At 31.5% G+C, this 23,504-nt stretch overlaps 1 protein-coding gene across 1 annotated transcript; it reads left to right on the top strand.

Annotated features, from left to right (window-relative positions):
* The first annotated feature begins 17,665 nt into the window (after window positions 1-17,665).
* On the top strand, window positions 17,666-18,935 carry LOC131621263 (uncharacterized). Its single transcript, XM_058892346.1, has 6 exons — window positions 17,666-17,827; window positions 17,931-18,122; window positions 18,209-18,319; window positions 18,413-18,494; window positions 18,584-18,679; window positions 18,765-18,935. Exons 1-6 carry the CDS (start codon window positions 17,667-17,669, stop codon window positions 18,861-18,863), a joined length of 741 nt encoding a protein of 246 aa, XP_058748329.1. The 5' UTR covers window position 17,666; the 3' UTR covers window positions 18,864-18,935.
* The last annotated feature ends 4,569 nt before the right edge of the window (window positions 18,936-23,504 follow it).

Raw genomic sequence — 23,504 nt, 5'->3', positions numbered from 1 at the left:
AGGTCTCATCTTATTATAAGTTGCTGCAGCAGGGGCGATTAGTAAGAGAGCTGGATCCAAGTAGTGCAGAAGCTGTTACAATTCTGTGGAATTTATGTATGCCTTCAAAAGTGAAAATATTTGGATGGAGGCTCATTCAAAATAGGCTTGCATCAAAAGCACAACTTGATAAAAGAGGAATTCTGGAGAATAATGAAAACAGTTTTTGTGTTTTTGGTTGTAGGCATGTAGAAGATATTCATCATCTTTTCATTAACTATGCATTTATTTATAGGCTGTGGGAAATCATTTATCAATGGCTGGATATCGTACCACTGCATGATACTGACTGTACTGCTCACTTTCTATACATGTTGGAGTGTCTGAGTTATAAATGTTCAAGGAGAAGAGTGGGCTATATTTGGATGGCGATCTGTTGGAGCATATGGAAATAGCGGAACAACATTATCTTCAGTAATGTTGTTGCAGACTTGGATGAAATAGTGCATAGTATGAAGATGATTTCGTGGTGGTGGTTGGTGATTGGAAACAAGCGGAGAGTTATGTGCAACTTCTATGAATAGAATCACTGCCTATTGGGTTTCATGTAATCATTTTATTCTGATGGTTTGTTGAATTGGTGCATAGTATCACCATAACTTCTGTAATGTATTATGAGCATTTTTTGTGCTCTGTTATATAAATCTCATTGATTATCGAAAGAAAAAAAACCTCAGATTTCACTCAAATTTTAAAAGACAATAATTAATAGATAGATTCTGATTTAAATACATATCACATAAATGCATATTTAAGCATTGATTTTAAATCGTACGGTTGTTATTAAAAGCTCTCATTCTTATAATAACCAAAGTTCTCATTCGATACGTCCCCATATATACATATATATATATATATATATATATATATATATATATATATATATATATATTTATTTATTTATTTATATTGTTATATATTTTATTTTTTTCGGAATAATTATAATAATTATAAATGTTTATTTTTCTTGGAAATATATATGGCTAATAAGATATCACTTGGGCTTTTGGAATTTTTATATTCTCGGAATAAATTACTATGATAACATTATTTGGGCTTTGCAAATAGGAACCAGATATTTAATTAAATATTATTTCTTATTTGTAATATTAATAGTTATGCCTAATTATAATAACAGACCATGCGTTCTTTAGTCTTGAAAATATAAAACGAAATTTGAACAGTCGTTTCACTAACAACATCGACATTCGTTAAAAGCTATTAAATTCTACCCATAAACAATACAACTTCACTACTTCCAACTTCCAATGTCATCAATGATTTTTCTTCTACGAGTCCCAATTCATCTCATCATCAATTTTTCAGGTAATTAAATTGAATTTTTTGTTGATTTATGTTGATTTCGGATGAATTCAATAATATAAATTGTACCAATTTCACACAGATTTTGATTTGTTACAAAAGGGTATATTAATAGAATCAGGTTTTTCGAATGGCTCCCGGAGGACCCGATTCATCTCATCATCATCAACCGGTGTTGTTGCTCTGTTGATTATAATTGACAAAGAGATTATTTCATTTCATTTTATATTGGGGTAGATTTACAATGAAAAAATTTTAGGGTTTTAGATTTACAAAGTAATCCCCTTTTTAATTCTCTATGATTACTTTGTATTTTAGATTTTTGAATTTTAGGGTTTTGTATAAAATTTGTCAATTTTGTTAGAATTTTTTATTTTTTATTTGCTACAACTTCTACTGATCTTTGTAACTTAATTCTTCATTGTGGTTGATGATATTTTGAATCATGTATTGTGTTACGTAATTTTTTCCATATATTTTTAATTACTTCTTATGTTTATGTTTCTTTATACATGACAGAGGTTTCATTTTTTTCCTTATACTCTGTTTTTTCTACTACCACAGAGACAAAACTTGATCTGAGATTTTTATATATTTTCAAGGTGTGGAGACGGTGAAAGCAGAAATCCAGTGAAGAGAAAAAGGATGATAAAAAACCAGTGATAAAGAGGTTATGTTTTTGTTTTCATCAATCATTTACTACTTCTGTGTTGAAAATTATGTACAATGTCACAGTCGGTTACGACTTCTGTGTTGAAAATTTTGCTGCACTGCCAAGGACGCATTCAAAAAATCGGCAAGAATGTGTTGAAAATCAAAGGTGGGTGTTTTTTATCTTGGTTATATTTTTTTTATTCTTATATGATTTGATAATTTTAATTTGAAGAAATGTTATTTTTTTGTTGAATGTAGCAGTGGTTGAATTGACTATTGATAAAAAGAACCGAAGAGAAGGATACTAAAAGGTATAATGGATGTGAAAAAGTTGGTTGAGAATTTGAAAGAGAAGTTTACCAAAATCTGTTACATGAATATGCATACTCAACCACCACAAATTTTCCAGTGATGAAAATCCTAACATTTGCAATGTCATGTCATGTGAGTTATTATCATAATGTCTGAACTTAATTTTATTCAATTCAATTTGATGTCTGAACTTAATTTAAATTCAATATGATGGTGATTCCATGAGGCAGGGGAACAAAAGAAGTGGTCAGTGAGTAACTAGAGTATTTTCTATTATTTTTTAAAAATGTTTTATGCTATGTAAGGTTAAAATATTGGTTGAAATTAAATTTAAAGAATACTGTCCACATGTTCTAGGTGCTTTAATTTTTTTCTCAGTTTTCTAATCCTATTTTTAATAATATATTTAATGTCATTTTCAATATTTTATATTTAATATTGATTTTTCATTTTATCGGCCCTAATTATCTGTCATTTTAAATATATGAATCTAAAATTTTCATGTTGAATATTTTTTCTCTTTTCTTTCATTTAGTTATTATTATTTTCTTTCATTTAATCCTATTTTTAATAATATATAAAATATGCTTTGAACCGTTATCCCATGTGATCAGACCGGCGTTACTATACACACACTCTTTAAAGGTTCTTCGCCTACATATCTGGCCTAGCACTATTTATGACCATGTGCTTTTCCTGTTTTCATGAATTTTTCATGAGAGAAACTCCAACTCTCACTTTAAGATGGAACCACCTTGAAATTCATATAGGTGAAGTTCAGTTTGTATCTATTTCTTGAGATACATATCCTCCTCGATATAGAACTTCATTAAGAGTTTTTTTTTAAAACTCAACCCTCAATTATGTAATAGTCAACATTGTCACAAAATGTTGCACTAACTTCCAAATCAGCGACTTGTTGTTACCCATTGAATCTTATGTTAAGATGTATTAACTTCAGATTGGGTTGCTATCATTGTCGGAACGCTTATTCAAGAAGTTTAAACCTCACACCTCTCGAGGTTGTCTTTACTAAATCCCTGGCCAGTAGTTTAGTAAATGAATCATTCAAATTATAGATCAATCGTATATATGTGAATAAAATGATTACATCTTTAATCAATTTTTTCACAAAAGAATGTCTAAGGCCTCAGTGCCCAGACTTTTCATCTTACACTTATCAGAATTCTCTTGCTAAATGGCTTGACTATCACATTGTGTTAACACCTTTGAAACACTGTCTTTAGCCAATGGAACTTCCAACAGAAGGTCCTTCAACTATTCAACTTCTTGAGTAGTGGAAGCGAGATCCACACATTATGGCTCCGTAGTCAAGATAGTGGTGAATGTTTGTTTCTTGCTCTTCCAAGAAATCTCACCCCAAACTAGTGTAAATATCCATTTAGTTGTAAATCTATGATCTCCAACACCCGATATCCAACTCATATTGGTATATCCTTCTACTATGGCAGGAAACCTACCATAATGGAGGTCAAGATTTGGTTTTAAAAGATAATCAAAATCCTTGTGATGTCCTTCAAATGCTCACCATTTGGATTGCTAGTAAAACTACTCATTTACTATTTGCAACTGCTATATCGCATATAGTACATTGCTTTAGAAAACCAATTTCACTTGTGTATTCTAATATAGCCATAACTCTTCCATCATCATTTTGATACTAAGATCAAATTGAATATTCACTTTTTGAAACGTGACAGTTTGAACTTATCAAGAACTTTCTCAACAAAGTCTATTTGACTAAGTTCATAACCCTCACTATTTCATATTACTTTGATCCCCAAAAGAGTGTCAAATAATCCAAGATATTTCATCTTGAATATGGAAGTTTTCTCAATATAGTTTATTTGACTATGTTTGTAACCCCCACTATTTCGCTTTACTATGATTAAAAATGGTGTCTGTCATTTCAAGATCTTTTTATCTTGAATGTCGAATATAGAAACCTCTTTGTTTCTAAAGTTCCATTCCACTCGTTGATAATGATCAACATATAATCAACATGGAGACAAGAAAATCATAATGTTCTCACACAACTTTGTGTACAAACACTTGTCACAAGAATTAGATGAAGAAATATTTTTTAGATAATCATGCATGATGATGCAAGAGGGTTTTTAGATGAAGTGAGAGATGAAATTATGAGCAATTTAAAATAGTATAATAAAACTGCAATGAGTACCTTGTTTATGTTCACTTCTCTCAAATCTTCACTTGAATTTTTATGTTAAACCTTCTTGGTCAACTTCATCATTGACGTGCATGACACTTTTGATCCTTTTCTTCTTCGATAACCTTTGTCTTCATCAAAACTAGATATAAGATATTCTTCACAATCTCCCCCTTTTTGATAATGACAAACTCTTTGAATTCTTATTTTGATAAGAATTAAAAGTCTCTGCATAAGTTGTGCGTCTCCCTTTTAATTTAGGAATCTTGTAATTATAGAATCAAACTTTTGGTGCCATTGTTTTAGTGCATATTTTAATCCATACAAGGATCTGAAAAACTTGCACGCCTTATGTTCATTACTAGGAATCACATAACCTTTTGGTTGCTCCATGTAAATCTCCTCATCGAGATCTCTATTTAGGAATTTCGTCTTAACATCCATTTTATGAACTATAAGGTCATGCAAAGAAATTAATTTAAATAATACTTCTAATTGTCACCGTCCTTACTAGCAGTGCATATGTATTGAAATAATCAACATGTTTTTTTTGTCTAAAACCCTTGTATACTAATTTATCCTGGTAAATTTTAGTATACCATCATTATGATACTTCGTTCTAAACGTATCACATATATTATACATACTTATAATATATGTATACTTATATATATATATATATATATATATATATATATATATATATATATATATATATATAGGGTTTTTCTAACCTATGCAACATTGCATAGGATAAGGGACAATTAATACATTATTTCCTTCCATATAAATTAGCGTATTAATTTTTTTTTTAAAACTAATCTTTTATATTTTCTCTCTCCCACTCAATTAATGGATCAACATAAATAATAATTAATACGATAATTTATATTTAAATAAATGGTGTATTAATTGTCTCTTATCCTATCCAATGTTGCATAGGTTAGAAAAACCCATTTATATAAAGGATTGGGATTAGGAATGAAAATATAACATTAAAATATTTAGATTGGAATATGAAATGGAAATATTAAATATAGCATTAGAATATTCGTTGTAAAAATTTACATAATATAATTTATTATTATTATATGGAAAAGAAAATTCATAAATTTTTTATAAAATTGTCTTGTATTGATGATATAAAAAAATAAATTTAAAATATTGAAAGAATAGTGGATAATAAATATTTGAGAATATAATAAAATTATAGCTACTCATTAGGCACGCGTGGCAAAATAAAATATATCACATTTATTTTTATCTTTTTGCTCTTTTCTTTATTTTCGGAAAAGTGTTTTTCATTTATTTAAAAAATAAAAGAATTATTGCACAATTAATAACATATTAGATAGTATAAGTGAAAAGTAGTTGTATTTAACTTTTATTATTTTTTAATGAAAGCTTCTAGCCGCACAAAAATGAGTTCCCTAGTTATAGATCAAATCTCTAATTATTTGTTTAAAAAGTTTAAAATTCTTACCAATTATTATATCGCTATTGTTGACAAACACATATAAATTTTATTATTTGTTTAAAAAGTATATACTATTTGCAATATCATGCATGGTTCTCGAAAAATATGAATGCGGAAATGTTATTAACGTATTTAGATTTAGTAATGATTTGCATTTAATTCATTCTTTTTAAATAGTATTTAAAAATCGTTTACATAAAATTAGTGGAAAATAATTTCAAGACAATTACACTAAATAAAAAATTATTCCAAAACCCAAAATTAATAATATGAACCTATAAATATTTTCCAAATTATAAATGGATTTTATAACAATAAAAAATAAAGAACAAAAATAATATTTTATTAAAATTTATTAAAAATATAAGGATCCACGGTAGGATAAGTCTATATTTAACGCCTATTATTAGTATAAAATATAAATTGTTTAATTTTTTTAAGAAAAAATTTGTTTAAAACTTCAAAAATAATATTATAAATATAAAAATAGTTATGTGTTAGACCAAATTTTTGAATAAAATTATAAATATACATATCAATATTAATGGAATGTATATAAGCATATCTGTATTATTGTACATAAAAGGGTAATTTATTTATAAAAAAATAAAAAAGGAAATATAAAGTAAGAATTAAATGTTAGAGTAAAAAAGAAAACTTGCAAGTGAAGGGTGGTGGTATTTGGGCAAACAGTGAGTTGAATGATATTAAATACCAATTAATAATATGAACATTTTTTTGTATGAAAAAAAGTAAAGAATTTGAACAATTTAATGCACTTAAGCGGGATATTGATAAAGTTAATGAAAAATTGGGAGAGAAATCTTGTTAATATAATATTTTGCTATAATATATTAAGGAGGTAATTTTTTTCGGCTTTTGATTATTTAATATTTATTTTAAACATATAATATTTATAAATGATTAAAAATATAAAATCATTTAAATATCTCAATACATTGGATTACAATATAGTTAATTTGGCATAATTTTGTAATTTGGCATAATTCAATTAATTATTATTTTTCAACATATATTATTTTTCATTTTCTTAAATAATTATTTTGTATGTTGTAAATTATTAATAATAATTAATAATAGGATAGTTGTTCCAAAATGACAAGAGAAGTGGATTTGAAAAATGGCAACACTTCATGAAGTGTTCTAGAAGGAAACCATGCAACTTTTGAAGTGTGTTGTTATAGGCCATTTATTGTGACTTTTGGTAAAAGACATTGTTTCACCAAGGGTCGCTACCTTATGAAACAATACCCATATGGCCTATAAATGATTCATTTGAATTCAGAAAATAACAACACAAAAATGTAAATACTCTAGAATAATTCCAGATAGGGCCGTCTTTGAGGGCGTGCAAAGCGGGCTACCGCACAGGGCCTCAAATTTTTTATGATTAAACTGTAACTAAAAAGGACCTCATAAATATTTGCCACTATTAAAATAAGGTCAATTAGGGCCTCTAATTATTTTGTCATGGTTAAACCATGACTAACCTACACAGGGCCTCCAAAATATTGAGACGGCCTTGAATTTCCAGAGCATTCTTCGCTATATTCAAGTTTTCGCCGGTCTTGCGCAAACTCGAGAAGGCTGAATTATCCTGGGTATTCCTGCGTAGAAACTCCAAGACAAATTGGGAGTGCTTGAAATACTATAAAGAAAGTGTTTCGTGCACGATTCTAGCCTCGATTCCATTCGGTTTAAATTGATTTTTCTAACAATCTTATAGTATGTCAAGCAATGGCAATCGAAGGCTTCTATTTCAAGCATCAATGGATAAACCGGTTTGTAGACCTATTTTAAACTCGAGAAGGATTTATATCATGAATTCGAGTACGTCCTTATTATTTTTTATAAAATTTAGAACACGATGAAAATCATAAGATCAAAATAATAAATATGAAATTTTTCTAATAATTAGTATAGAGTAATAGTTACCGATATTATGAATTATCAATGATTATTAATATCAAATATTTTGATATTAAATTACAAATAATTTCTTTTGTATATATGAAAATTGCTTACGAACAGCCTGGAATTTTCATTGCAAACGAGTTCTTCTGGAAGACTATATTGATTTTCTAAGTTGATATATGATATTTATTTTAGAATATTTAATAAAACCCATCAATTTGAGGAACATTATATATTTATTTATATTAAAGAATAATCATCTAAAAACCATGTGTATCAAGTTCTTTGGAAAAAGTTCAAGTAGTAACATTTTGATTTGGAAAAAGTTCAAGTAGTAACATTTTGATAGCCTCAAGTAATGAATGATTCATAATTACGGTGCATATACAATATCATAATTTGTTGCGGAAATTTTGAGAAGGTATATTCATAATTGAAACGAAGTGGGTTGTTTGGCAATATATGTGTGGTTTCATTGTATCCATATAAAATATATATTATTCTTTATATGGTTCAATATTGATATCAATAAATTTGAAAAAATAACTAATTGCGATGTCATAATTGAATTTTTTACTTATGCGGAATCGTAATTTGTTGGGTTGAAAAGTGCACATAAATTCTAAAAGTTTGCCTTTGAAATAATACTGGATCAATATTTAAAAATGCATCATCATACTAATTATATGTGTAGTTATAACTTTTAAATTTTGAAGTTATGAAGATGGTGTAATTGGCATACATTATTTTATATATATATATATATATATATATATATATATATATATATATATATATATATATATATATATATATATATATATATATATATATATATATATATATACATATATATATATATATATACATATATATATATATATATATATATATATATATATATATATATATATATATATATATATATATATATATATATATGGGTTTTTCTAACCTATGCAACATTGTATAGGATAAGGGACAATTAATACATTATTTTCTTTCATATAAATTAGCGTATTAATTTTTTTTGAAAACTAATCTTTTATATTTTCTCTCTCCCACTCAATTAATGGATCAACATAAATAATAATTAATACGATAATTTATATTTAAATAAGTGGTGTATTAATTGTCTCTTATCCTATACAATGTTGCATAGGTTAGAAAAACCCTTTATTATATTATCAACGTAAAAGAAAATAATGTATTTAAATACTATTTTTTTTTAAAATAATATATTGTTAAAGATGGACTTTTAAACAAAATTTGTATTTAAAAAATTTATATGTTATTAATTTAATTAATTAATTTTAAAATTTTCTATTTGTTAAATAAATATTTTGTTATTTTTATATTTATATGTTTTATATAAAAATGTAATATCTATCGTGTGTGTGTGTATATATATATATATATATATATATATATATATATATATATATATATATATATATATATATATATATATATATATATATATAAAAAGAAAGATATGTAAGACACTTACCAATTGTTTTTATGCTTATTCATTTATTATACCAGATCTATGATGAAGATTTTTGTTCTTGATTCTTAATACGAAAGCTTCGGTTGTCATTATTTTACAAATACTTACACTACGCCAAATTTAAGCTGTAGCAGTGCAGCTACTAAAGCGCTTTTAGCAAAAGCGCTCTCGTAGGGTTCGCTAAAAACAAAATTAATAAACAAAGGGAAAATGATGCAAAAAAAGCGCTCTGGTAGGGGGGGTATGAGAGCGCTTTTAAAAAGCGCTCTGGTAGGGGGTGTATGAGAGCGCTTTTAAAAAGCGCTCTGGTAAGGGGGGGTATGAGAGCGCTTTTCAAAAGCGCTCTGGTAGGGTTGTCTATTAAAGCGCTTTTCAAAGCGCTGGTATAGGGGGGTTTAATGAGAGCGCTTTTTAGTCAAAAGCGCTGGTATAGACCAGGCTATGAGAGCGCTTTTCAGAAGCGCTTTAGTAGCCTTTATTACTAAAAAACCAAAAACACGCTTCTCACCGGTTACTGTTTCTCACTTTCTCTCTTTCGTTTTCTGTTCTCTGCACGCGAAAAACCCTCACTGTATCTTCATCATCCTCCATCGCCCTTCCGTCCACCACCATCGGTGCCATCCACCACCGTCGGCGTCCCTCCGTCTACACTCGTTTTCTCCCCCGTCTTCATCCAGAACCTCACCGCCGGTGAGTTTTAGGCTTCATTTTCTTTTGTTATTTTTCTATCACTTATTTTTTCAGTGAAAATTTTGGTATCAAAGATTGGACTTCTGCCTGCAACTTGTTTGATGAAATGCCTGAAAGAAATTTGATAGCATTTCTATAGTAAAACAAATGTATTCATATTAAGTTTATTTTCATATTTAGTTTATATTCCAAGTTGAAATTTGATATAATCCATCAGTTTAGTTTAGTTTAGTTCAGAGATTGGGAATGATTTATGGGTTTAGTTTTAAGGGTTTCAACTAAGGGATGTTGTTTTTCTTTACCTTGCACAGTTGCACTGCAATTTGAGAATGAAGCATATTACATGTTTGATTAAATGTCTTTAGAGTGTATTGTTGAGTTTGAATGATATTGTGCTTCTCTTTGAGTTTTGGTTTTGGTTCATGTTCATGGCTGCCCGAGTTCGTTGTGTAAGACATGTTTGAAGTGAACTTAAGTATGTGTTAATAGGTTGGTGTAGTGGCTTCCCGGTTTCTAAGTTAATTGATTCAAAGGTGGTTGGAATTGATCTCATGTTTTGAAGTGGAATTAAGTCATATTTTGTATTGATATTATTTGATTTTGATAGCTTACGGTTATAAAATAATTTTGTAGTCATCTTAGATTTGGTTATAAAATAATATTGTATTAAAGAATTCAACACAAGTTTTCCTCAAATTTATTGGTTGTTGTGTTTCATGTGTTTGTTGATATGAGGTATTGCCTTCAAATTTGTGATGCTCTCTAAACTTTAGACATGTTTTTGGAACTGATTTGTTTTGCAATTTCATTTTATAAATAGAAGAAGTGGCTTTTAAATCACCCTAAATTGGTGCAGTTTCTACTAATAGTGGTGTGATGTTGGTGGGTCCAAAGAAGGGTATCGTAGTTGCTCGCTTTTGCGACAACTTTTTGTGTGCTTTCTCGTTAGACATTAATGCTGCCCCGTTATGAAAATACATGCTAAATTGTTGTTTTCTCATGAGATATAATTGCTCCACCTTGATTTCTCCATTTGTATGACTCGACTATGATTTGTGGTCGTTTTCACGCCGTTGTTTTGACATGAGTAGTTGCTGCCCCGGTTTCTAAGTAGTTGTTAAACTTTGATTTGCGGTACTATGTATCTAGAATTGCTATAACATCTGGGTGATGATTATTTTTCAGGGGATATTAAAGATTTTTTAAAAGAATATCACTAGAGACATCAGATTAGCTTACGGTGTGTGGTTCCAGAAGTTTCTGAATTTCTCTAAAGGTAATTAGTTATTCTTTTGCTATAGTTTCTGAATTTCTCTAAAGGGGACTGAATACTAATAGTTTATTTTTAGATTATATTAAGTAATACTCATTTTTGTTTGGTACAGTGGATATTTGTATTTAACTGCATCGTGTGTGTGTGTTTAATTTTACAGTTACTTTGAAGTTTCTGGTTTCTACTTGTACAACGCCGATTCAAACTTACCCATCTCCCACATCAAGTCTAACTCAGGTTACTATCCCTTTCTTCTTGCTTATAGTTTGTTATTTTCTGCTTATAGTTTATTGTTTATGGTTCTATTTAATATCAATTTAGTGTCTCTCAACCAGTTTGTTGGTTTGTGGACTTATATTACCTTGAAATAAGGTAATGTCTTCTTTAAGAAATCGGGTATTCTGATTAGGTATTCTATTATGATGATAGATATTTATTATCTTGACAGAATTCCTTAGTACCTGATAGAGAAACCAAGAAGCATTTGTTTAGCTTAATTAAGACATGGATAAGACATGGATGAATTCAAACCGATTGTCGAAAGAGTACGAGAAAGGTGTATGGGAATTCGTTGATTTTGCGGTTGCGCACTCCGAAGACCCGCTTCGAATGCCGTGTCCTTGCTTGGGTTGCTGTTATGGGGGTAAGGTTAACGGGAATAATTTGGCATCCCATTTACTACGGTTTGGAATTGATAGAAGTTATACATGTTGGACAATGCATGGTGAGAAAAGTAACGGGAATGCTGAGTCGAGTTGTAATAGGAAGTATGCTTCAAACGACGATTGCACAGACACATACGAGTGCAATCGAGTCGAAGAGATTGCAGAAGCGCTTGAAGAAGATCTTGCGGATTGTCCCAAAATGTTTGAGAGGTTGGTAAGCGATGCAGAGAAACCGTTGTATGATGGTTGTTCAAAATTCACAAGATTGTCTGCGGTGTTAAAGTTGTACAACTTAAAGGCGGACAATGGATGGTCGGATAAAAGTTTCACAGAGTTATTAGCCCTTATGAAAGATATGCTACCAAAGGATAATGTTCTTCCCAATCGAACGTATGAAGCCAAAAAGATGTTGTCCTCTATTGGCATGAGCTATGATAAGATACATGCATGTCCAAACGATTGCGTTTTGTTTCGAAACGAGTATGCAGCGTTGAATGAGTGTCCTAAATGTGGTGCCCCTCGATATAAGAAAAAGTTGTCTCCTACTAAAGTCTTATGGTATTTTCCTATAATTCCGAGATTTAGACGCATGTATCATAGTGAGACCGATTCAAGACACTTGACTTGGCATGCAGATGAAAGAATTATTGATGGAAAGTTGCGACATCCGGCAGACTCACCAAAATGGATTAAAGTTGATACTGATTATCCTGAATTTGGAAAAGAAGCAAGAAACCTTCGGTTGTCATTGTCTACTGATGGAATGAACCCGCATGGTATTCAAAGTATCTCGCATAGCACATGGCCTGTGATTCTTATGATTTATAACCTACCTCCGTGGCTATGCATGAAGCGTAAGTACATGATGTTATCTATGCTAATTTCTGGGCCTAAACAACCAGGGAATGACATAAACGTATACTTGGCACCGTTAATCGAAGATTTAAAGTTTTTGTGGGAGAACGGTGTGGAGGTTTACGATGGGTATAGGAAGGAAAGTTTCAACTTGAGGGCGATGTTGTTTGGAACAATTAATGATTTTCCAGCATACGGAAATCTATCCGGGTACAGCAATAAAGGTCAAAAGGCGTGTCCTGTTTGTGAAGATGAAACCGATACGACACGATTGGAGCTTTGTTAGAAGAATGTCTTTCTCGGCCATCGTAGATTCTTAAATTCTAATCATCACTACCGTGGGTGGAGAAAAGCATTCAATGGAAAGGCCGAACATCGTACAGCCCCGCCTTTTTTGTCAGGTGATCAAATTTTTGAAAAGGTGAAAGATGTGAGCACTCAGTTTGGCAAGCCTTTTGCACATTCACTTGTCAATGGTGGGTGGAAGAAGAAGTCAATTTTTTTTGAACTTCCATATTGGAAGTTGTTGTACGTAAGACATTTCCTGGATGTTATGCATATTAAAAAAAATGTATTTGACAGCGTCATAGGTACGTTACTCAATATACAAGGAAAGTCTAAGGATGGCCTCAACATAAGGAAGGACATGGTAAACATGGGAATGAGAACTGAATTGGGACCCGTGACGAAAGGAAAATGAACATATCTGCCACCTGCTGTTTACACTCTATCTAGAAAGGAGAAGAAAACATTGTGTAAGTTCCTCAGTGAAGTTAAAGTTCCAGAAGGCTACTCTTCAGATATTAGAAGACTTGTGTCCATGAAAGACCTCAAGTTAAAGAGTTTGAAGACGCATGATTGCCATGTTATAATGGAACACTTTTTACCAATAGGTATACGTTCTATTCTGCCAGAAAAAGTAAGAAGCGCAATAACTAAGCTGTGTTTCTTCTTCAGGTCAATTTGTAGTAAGGTGGTCGATCCCGCGATATTACCAACATTGCAAAAAGAGATAGTTGTTACTTTATGTGATCTTGAAATGTATTTTCCTCCCTCGTTTTTTGACATAATGGTTCATCTAGTCGTTCATCTTGTGAAAGAGACACAATTGTGCGGACCAGCTTATATGAGATGGATGTACCCTGCTGAACGTTATATGAAAATATTAAAAGGGTACGTGAAAAACAGAAGTCGACCGGAGGGTTGTATTGCCGAACGATACGTTGTTGAAGAAGCGGTTGAGTTTTGTACTGAATATCTGTCAAATGTTCAATCAATTGGACTCCCCAAATCTCATATTGTCGAAAAAAAAGAAGGAAAAAGGCTAATTGGAAATAAAGTTGTGACAGTATCAATGGTCGAACGGGATCAAGCGCACTTGTATGTTTTGCACAATGAGATTGAGGTTGAGCCGTATGTTGAAATGCACAAGGTTGTTCTCCGAGATTTAAATCCAAATAGAAATGAGAACTGGATAGTACGAGAGCACAATCGAAGTTTCATACCGTGGTTTAGGGATCATATTTATTCAAAGTATCGTTCAGATCCTGCTTCAGTAACAGAAAGGTTGAGATGTTTAGCCTATGGTCCAAGTGTAATTGTGCTTTCTTATAGCGCATACGCAATTAATGGATACACATTTTATACCAAAGAACAGGATGATAAAAGTACTATGCAAAATAGTGGTGTTACCTTGGTAGCTGAAGCAATGCACATATCAAGTGCGAATGACTTAAATCCGAAATTTGTAAATTTGTCATATTTTGGGGTTCTCGAGCGCATTTTGGTGTTTGATTACGCGAAGTTTCAGATTCCTGTATTTGGTTGCAAGTGGGTTGAAAATAATAGTGGCATACGAATGGATAAGTCAGGATTTTTGCAAGTGGATCTCAATAGGGTAGGGTACAAAGATGAGCCTTTCATTCTAGCCTCTCAAGCTAAACAAGTGTTCTATGTCAATGATCTGACAAGTACGAAATGGTCTATAGTGCTTTTATCTAACAAAATAGTTGATGAAAACATTGAAGATCAAGGTGATATTGGTGTTGGCATTGAATCTTGTACAAGAAACGATCAAAATGAGAATGAATCGTGTACTAGAAATGATCATAATGAGGGTATTTGGATCAATCCAACCGTCCGCGTTGTTAAGAGACGCGTAGAACACAATCCTACCAAGAAAAGAAAGAGACGTTAGTGGTAAAGGTAATAGTATACATATTCCGACAAATTTGCTTTATTCAATTTGTACCGATTGTTTTATTCAATAGTATAGTACTTATTCAATTTTGGTGCATATTCTCGTTTTGTACATAACTTTTGAACCATGTATCCGTTTGTCGACTTCTTTACATGTAACTATACTATTTTGACGATTCCGGAGCTGCTCATGCACTTATCTTTACATTTCGGGACTGTTTTTTTATCGGTTTTGCTTCTGCCCGTAATCAAAAGTCGGGCTTAGGGTCTGAATTTCGGAAAACCGACTTTATTTTTGAGTCCGTGGGGACGTTTTACCATAGCCATGTAAATTTCGTTCAATTCCGACAACTTTCTTTTTTGACGCTTATTTTGATTTGTACCGATTTCGTTTCCGATTTACTTGTACATGCATGGTTTGACTTCCATTTGACTTGTATAGATTGTTAGCTTATTAATAGTGTACTAATGTGCTTTAGTTTGTTTGATACAGGTTCAATGGCTCCGGATAGAGATGCTCCACCTGAAAACTCACAAAAAAACTCACAAGAAAGAGATGCCACGGATACAAATGCTCCACCTGATACTGAAGCAAAAGAAGTTGCACGAGGCATCACCATTATGAAGGGAATCATTCGACATAGAGACCAAGGATTAGTATACCATTTGGATTGGAATTCTGATAAACAAGCAATTGGTCCTAATTCTGCAAAGCTGACAAGCTATATTGGTACACTTGTTCGTATGCATATTCTGGTCTCCATAGCTAAATGGAATCTGAAAAGCGAAGAGTTGGATGCGGAAAAAAAAGCGATTTGGGACGAGCTTCAGGTATATATCATATATGGTTAATTGTTGTTATTATCTTGACGATAAATTGTTTAAATTACTTATACTAACACACTATGCGTATGTTTTTTTGCAGAGGACTTTTGAGATACCAGATGATCGTAGACGCTACATACTTAGTTTGGCCGGCAAAAGATATAGAGGGTGGAAAGCTTTTTTGACAAACACCTATCTTAAGGATAAAGATGGAAACTTTCTTGAAGAGGCACCGGGACGGCCAAAAAAGTATGAGATCTTCATTGATGAAAAAGATTGGGCTGAGTTTGTAAAGCAAAGAGATGAAGATTTTCGGAAAAGGAGTGCCACGAATAGTGCGAGAGCATCCAAACCCGCGTATCCATACAAAAAATGGCGTTTGGGATATGCACGCTTAGAGGATAAAATTGTAAGTAAATAGAAATACGTTTTAATTAATTATCTAAATGTGCATGTTTTATTTGACGATTTTATCATTTGTGTCAATGCATAGTTAGAGGAGACTAAAAGTGAGGAAACTTCACTTCCTGTACATGTGTTGTGGAAGGAAGCTCGTGTGGGCAAGAATCAAGCTGTCGATCCCGGTGTTCAAAGAGTTTATACTGAATGTGTAAGTATAATGTTGTGTCTTTAATTAAATCAAATGTTTTTTAATATATAAATGATTTTTTATCTCCACTAATAATTATTGAAATGTAAATGAATTACAGGAGACCTTGTCGCAATCGGTATCCACCGGTGAGGGGAGCGTACTTAGTAGAGCACTAGATGCTCCTGAGTATCCCGGTCGGGTGAGGGGTAAGGGTCATGGTGTGACTCCAACCTCTTTTTACAAGAGTCCTTGGAGAAGATCAAATCTTACCAATGAAGAAGTGTTGCAAAAGTTGCAGGAATTGCAAGCACAAGTCTCTGAATTGCAAAGAGATAAAGATATGTATATGAGAGAAAAGTGCAACACTTCATCGGTGAAAGAAACTAGTGATAAGGCTAGTATCAACTGTCAAAGGAAATTTCCCGAGGTAATTATAAATTTTTTTCCTTACAAATTGTTCTATTTTATTAATGATAATGACTTTATATTTACTATTGGTTTAGGGCATTTCATCTTGCCAACTATACTTATCGTCACCGAATTATCGACTAGTTGGCAAGGGAAAAGTGCACAACACTTTGGGAGATTTACTTCACCATAGACCGCTCCCGGATGGATACCTGAAAGTATCGGTGGATGTTGTATTAGATCATGATGCGATGCTACCGGTACCTGACATGGTCTCAGAGACGACATTGCTGCGAGATGCAATAGGATCATTTGTTGCATGGCCCTCGGAGCTCATTACCATTAGTGATGAGGTATATTGAAAACGATTATGAATCATTTAGTTTTCGAATGTCAATTCTAAACCGTTTATTAATTATGTTTTACATTTTAATTTTAGACTGCTCCTATAAAACCCGCAATTAAGGGTAAAGGGATTTTACAGGAGGAGGAGTCTGTTGCATCACTAAAAGAGGTACATTTAAAGTGTTAATATATAATCTGAATCTAAATCTGCATGATTTTTTATTTTACCTAACTTATATGATTTTTAGGCATCGCTCGGGAGTCACAACAAGTGACGCAGCAAGTTCGTAGCGTACCACCCACTGGTCCTCCGAAGATAGCGGCAAAAAAAGGCGGTGCTTTTGTGGCTCGGTATCGGACGACGCTCGCAACAATGGTTGATATGTCCGATTTGAAGAATGGTGCTTTACGTGAAATCAATATGGATGAAAGTGTCTTCGGTATTGAATTCCAGTCACATATTGCAATTGATGACTTGGAAGAGATTTTTACGCATGAACAACTAGGCGTCGGTAATATGCACTCATACATCCGGTAATATTCACTCATCCGATATATTATTTAATTAGTCCCACAATATAATTTATTTACACATTTCAATGAAAATAATCTAATGTTTATTATGTTTTTATTTAAGGTTGTTGTATGACAGAGTGTTGCGCGGGACTGTATTGTCTAACAGATTCCGTTTCGTGTCTTCCGCCCATTGCAGCGGAATGGCAATTGCTTCGGAACCGGAATCAGTTAGACAGCTCTTAGTCGATAGATTCATGTCCACCGGCAATTCAGAAAGTCTGCATCTTTGGGCGTATAATACCCGACCAGTAGGGTTAGTTTCTCATTCTTGGTTCATCTAATCTCTGTTTCTTTTATGTATAGCAAAATTTTCATATAACCTATTGTTTTAATTTATAGAGCACACTGGTTGTTGCTTGCTATCAACCCTATAAGAGAAGTCGTGTATTATCTGAATTCGGTAAATGGTGACTGGACCAATTATCCGGCTATGAAGGAAATCGTTGATTTGTAAGTGGGATCGTTCTAAATATTCGTGTATATTTATATATTTACTTATTTGTGGGATTGATCTAAACATGCTTTTATATATTTGTTAATTATATCAATACAAGTGTTCCGAAGTCAACGGGACGCACAGGTATCCCGGACTAAATCAAACAACATTACTTGGATCAAAGTGCAGGTACATTATTTTTCACAATTTTGCTTATAATATTTATGCTACTTGATAAAACAAGACAACTATAAAATCTTATTTGTTTTTCTATGTAGTGTCCGCAACAGCGAAACAGTTCAGATTGCGGATACTTTGTTTTGAGGTTTATGAAAGAAATCCTTCAGGCGAATCAATTAGAGATTCCGCTCACGGTATGAATTTATAACTTAAGATAATTTCATATAATTTATTACATTTAACTAAATATATCATTCATATTATGTTTTTGTTTTGTAGTACCTTGACGAATTTCGTGCTGCTGGGTACCCGAGACTTAAGTTGGAAGAAATCAAAGAGGATTTGTGTCACTTTTATATTAAGCAATTTTTCATGTAGGATTTGTGTCGATTTGAACTATAATATTATTGATGTTGTAATGATGTATATATATAATTTTGGATATTATAATGGTATTATATTAGTATATATATATTGTCTTACTGATGGCTGAAATTATATTGTCGAAAATATATTACAGGTCGAAAATATTACAGGTTGAAAACATATTACAGGTCAAAAATATTACAGGTCGACTGGGAGGATTAAATTACATGCTGCACATTAAAATACCTCATTTAGCAACGACAGCGCTTTTAAAAAGCGCTCTTAAAAGTCCACCTACAAAAGCGCTTCTTAGTAAAAGCGCTGCCAAAGAATAATAAAAAAGCATAAAAAATAAAAAGAAAAACGCAACATACGAAAGCGCTTTTGGAAAAGCGCTCTTATAGGGGGGGGCTACCAGAGCGCTTTTTCCAGAAAAGCGCTCTTATAGGGGGGGCTACCAGAGCGCTTTTTCCAGAAAAGCGCTCTTATAGGGGGGGCCTACCAGAGCGCTTTTTCCAGAAAAGCGCTCTTATAGGGGGGCCTACCAGAGCGCTTTCTGAAGCGCTTTTGTTACCTACGCCAGCGCTGGCTTTCACAGCGCTTTTAAACGCTTTTAAAGCCCATAAAAAGCGCTTTTAAAGCCCTTCCGTGTTGTAGTGTGATAAGATTGTTAAAAAATTAATTTCAATCAAATGGTTCGAGGCTAAATCGTGAATGAAATCAGTTTCCTTATAAGTATTTCAAGCACTCTCTATATTGTCTTAGAGTTGGAACGCAAGAATACTCAAGATAATTCAGTCTTTTATTGAATTTGCGTAAGACCGACGAAAGCTTAGATGTAGCGAAGAGTGTCTGAAATTTAATGAAGATGATAGGCTTATCAGATATACATTTTTTTGTTATTAATTTATGAATCCATAATGAGGTTTTTATAAGCCACTTTAGTATTTTTTCATAAGGTAGCGACCCTTGATGAAACAATTACTTTTACCAAAAGTTACAATGCTTGGCCTACTGCAACATTTACCAAGAGTTACATGTTTTCATTCCGCCACACTTCATAAAGTGTTGCATATTTCTGATTCAAACAACAAACAGCCTATTGCAACACTTCACGAAATATTGCCTATTTTCATATTCAAAATACAAACTTCACATAAATATTTTCTTGTCATTTTAAAACACACTCCTGATAATTAAATATTATTAATTATTAATAATTTCCAACAAAAGCTTCTGCTTGGTATCATGTCACTTACCATCATAGTTACTACACTACACATATTTTACAACAAGTTTTAAAATACTTGACAGTGCATTCACAGATAATGTGACAATTATAAAACATAGCTATATTTGTTAGACATTTAGCACTATCCATTTTATTGAATATGTTTTTCTCATATTTGCTTTTCTTACTAAATATTTATTTCATTTGTCTTTAGAATCTAGGTTAATTCTTGGTTAAGAATGTCTGTGTCTAGTTAGTGGAAAACACATGATACCAACTCAATAATATGCCACACACACCTACCCTTCTATCTCTCTTTGGATTTTTAATCCTTTTTCTTTAGGTTGTAACATCTTTCAACAAAGGTCTCAGAAGAAAAAAGTGTGTAGCATACATTGGTAGTTTATCAAATTCGGAGCTTGCTGATACAGTTTGTGTATATACAGTTCACACGCTCTTTATCAAATCACTCATGTACTAAAAGTAGAGAACAAACATGCATGGTTAATGGGGTAATTGTATGGAAGAGTTGTTAGCAGGTGTTAGTTTTGAAATACTGATTGAGTTGTTAATAGGTGTTAGTTTTGAAATAGCAAGGATGATTAATGGTGTAATTGTGTTATAATGCAAAGTGGCTATTTACCAGTTATAATTATAAATAAATAATGTTATACAACATTTTATAGTAATCCACGTTTTAAAAATTGGACCAATCATCAAATTGAAGAAAGTTTTAAATTATTGTTTCATTTGTCGAATTACATGATCTCTGGTCGAACTGCATGATTAAATTAGATAACTCGATTGAATTAATCGATCTCGATAATAAAATTATATATTTATTAAATCGGTCAAACTAGATAACTCGGTCACTAAAAAAATCACGACACCTCCAAAATTTTAAAATATCATAATTTCACAAATTTATTTTTAAAATTCAAGTTTTAAACATAGTCATCACACAACAAATTAATAAAAAATAGAACTTTAAATAAATTTTGAACAAAGTCTAATTGTAAACAAAAAAAAAAGTTGCTCCAAATAAGTTTAAAAGAAAATCTACTTATATGTTAATTTTTTTAATATATCAAAACAGTGTCATTTTGTCTGAAGAGAAAAAAATCATGCATTTAACCCATTAATTTTCCAAAATCGTCGGTACATCAATTTTTATCGCTTTTGTCTGATTCTGGTCGATTCTCATTGATTCTATATTTGATCCAGCAATCAAATCAGACAATTGATCTCACATGTTTTCAGTTCGACCGACTCATTCGGTCCAATTTTTAAAACACCGCAATCAAGAGTGAAATCTTGTGCATATCCTCTTTTTGAATTAATTGAATAAGTTGAATAAGAAGTGTATTTTAAATTTATAAAATTTAAATTTATAAAATATAATTATTGTAATGGTAATTTTGTTTTTTAATATATATATATATATATATATATATATATATATATATATATATATATATATATATATATATATATATATATATATATATATATATATATATATAATGAATTCGATATAAAAGAATTATTTATATACATTTGTATTTAACTTAACTAAAAATTATTTATTTAATTATAAAAAAATTTGTTTATTATTGTCAATGATATTTTTTATAACAATATAATTAAAATTATTTTTCACTTTTTATTATTTTATTTATTTATTATTATTAAAAATATTTAAAAATTCACATAATAGTTTCATAGAGAAAATTTTATTTCTTATCTTGTCAATATATTAAATGTATATTTATTAGGCTAAATTACAATTTTGGTCCCCCTATTTTTGTGTTTTCACGATTTTAGTCCCCCTATTTTGTTTTTAAACATTTTTGGTCTCTCATCCTCACTTTGGCTATAAAAAACGCTTATGTGTCACATTTTAAAATACGTTTTTTGGTCCCTCATCCTCACTTTTGGTCCCCCATACCCACTTGAGGATGAACTACCTATTTTAAAATGTGACACATAAGTGTTTTTTTAAGCCAAAATGGAGATGAGGGACCAAAAGTGTTTAAAAACAAAATAGGGGGACTAAAATCGTGAAAACAACGAAATAGGGGGACCAAAACTGTAATTTAGCCTATTTATTATCATATATTATTTTTGGGTTTAATTACAATTTTGATCTCCTATTTTATGTGATTTACAAAACTAATCTTCCTATTTTCAATTCAAATAATTTTGATTTGTCTCTCACACTTTTACACTTAAAATTAATGATGTCTCCATTTTTAAATAACGATTCATTTGTGAAATGTGATAAATTATCATATAGGAACCTTTTGTAAAACTTTATAAATAAAAAATTTAAGTTAAAAAATAGATACCTCGTCAATTTTCACGATGGGTGATAAAACGAGTTTGGTCCATCAAACATTTCTATTTTGTCCGCATTTATTTTGCGGAACGGGTCAAGATTTTAGGCTCACTTCCTCTAGCATGTTCCCCCTACCCCGCCCTATTTTTTTTCGGGCATGAGCAGTAACATAATTTTTTTTTATAGTTTTTAGGCTTTAATTGTGCAATTTTTTCGTGTTTGCCCCGCCCTAAAGTTGATATATATTTTAGAGAAAGAGACAAGTTGTCATATTAACGGAGAGGTATCTCTACTATTCCACCACAAACATTTTTCTAAGTAACGGAAAAGGATTTTTTTCATAAGAGAGGGACCTTACTTGAATAAAGCAAGTATGCTAGTCACAATCTCTTGAATGAAAGAACAGTTTTTCAACCATCAGGGAAGGACAACAGCTTGGATAAAAATCAACAGAGCATGCCTCTTACATCACCTAAATGGGAAAATGATTTGATAATGTTTGTGTTTTTGAATGTGGTGTAATAGAAGAAATGTCTCTTCCATAGAGAAGAATCATGTCTCATCTCTGGAGAGAAGATTTGAATTTTGAGTGTCTTGTACAATGCCCAAGATTGAGGCTTAAAGGGGTATTGAGACTGACTCTATTTGGAGATATCTCCATTGAGGGTTATTTTGACTGGAAGATTTTTATGTGTTATGTACGAAGCCCGGAATTGAGGCTGACTCTCTGAGGAATAGACTTTGAAATTTTGAATTATTTTTGTCTTGTATGAAGCCCAAGACTGAAGCTGACTCAGAGGGGATACTCTACTGAGTGGAGACTGTTTCTGTCTTCTATGAAGCCCAAGTTTAAGGCTGACTTCTGAGGAATGAATTTGAAAATTGTACTTTGAGACAGTTGAAAGATTATGTTTTGGTATCTTGTACAAAGTCCAAGATTGAGGCTGACACAGCTGGGACACTGCTTTGAAGATGAGTTATTACTGTCTTGTATGAAGCCCAAGACTAAAGATGACTCTGAGAGTGAAAAACTCTACTGAATTTGGATTTTTTACTGTCTTGTACAAAGCCCAAGATTGAGGCT

The sequence above is a fragment of the Vicia villosa genome, linkage group LG1, assembly GCF_029867415.1.
Source record: "Vicia villosa cultivar HV-30 ecotype Madison, WI linkage group LG1, Vvil1.0, whole genome shotgun sequence".
NCBI classification, from domain to species: Eukaryota; Viridiplantae; Streptophyta; class Magnoliopsida; order Fabales; family Fabaceae; genus Vicia; species Vicia villosa.
This window is presented reverse-complemented; position numbering and strand designations above follow the sequence as displayed.

What these genes read in the sequence shown, in the direction of transcription:
- LOC131621263 (XM_058892346.1), top strand. Translation starts at nt 17,667, where the DNA reads ATGGTTGATATGTCCGATTTGAAGAATGGTGCTTTACGTGAAATCAAT. An exon ending in TTACTTGGATCAAAGTGCAG is followed by an intron (nt 18,495 to 18,583) that starts GTACATTATTTT and finishes TTTTCTATGTAG; the next exon opens with TGTCCGCAACAGCGAAACAG. An exon ending in AATTAGAGATTCCGCTCACG is followed by an intron (nt 18,680 to 18,764) that starts GTATGAATTTAT and finishes TTTGTTTTGTAG; the next exon opens with TACCTTGACGAATTTCGTGC.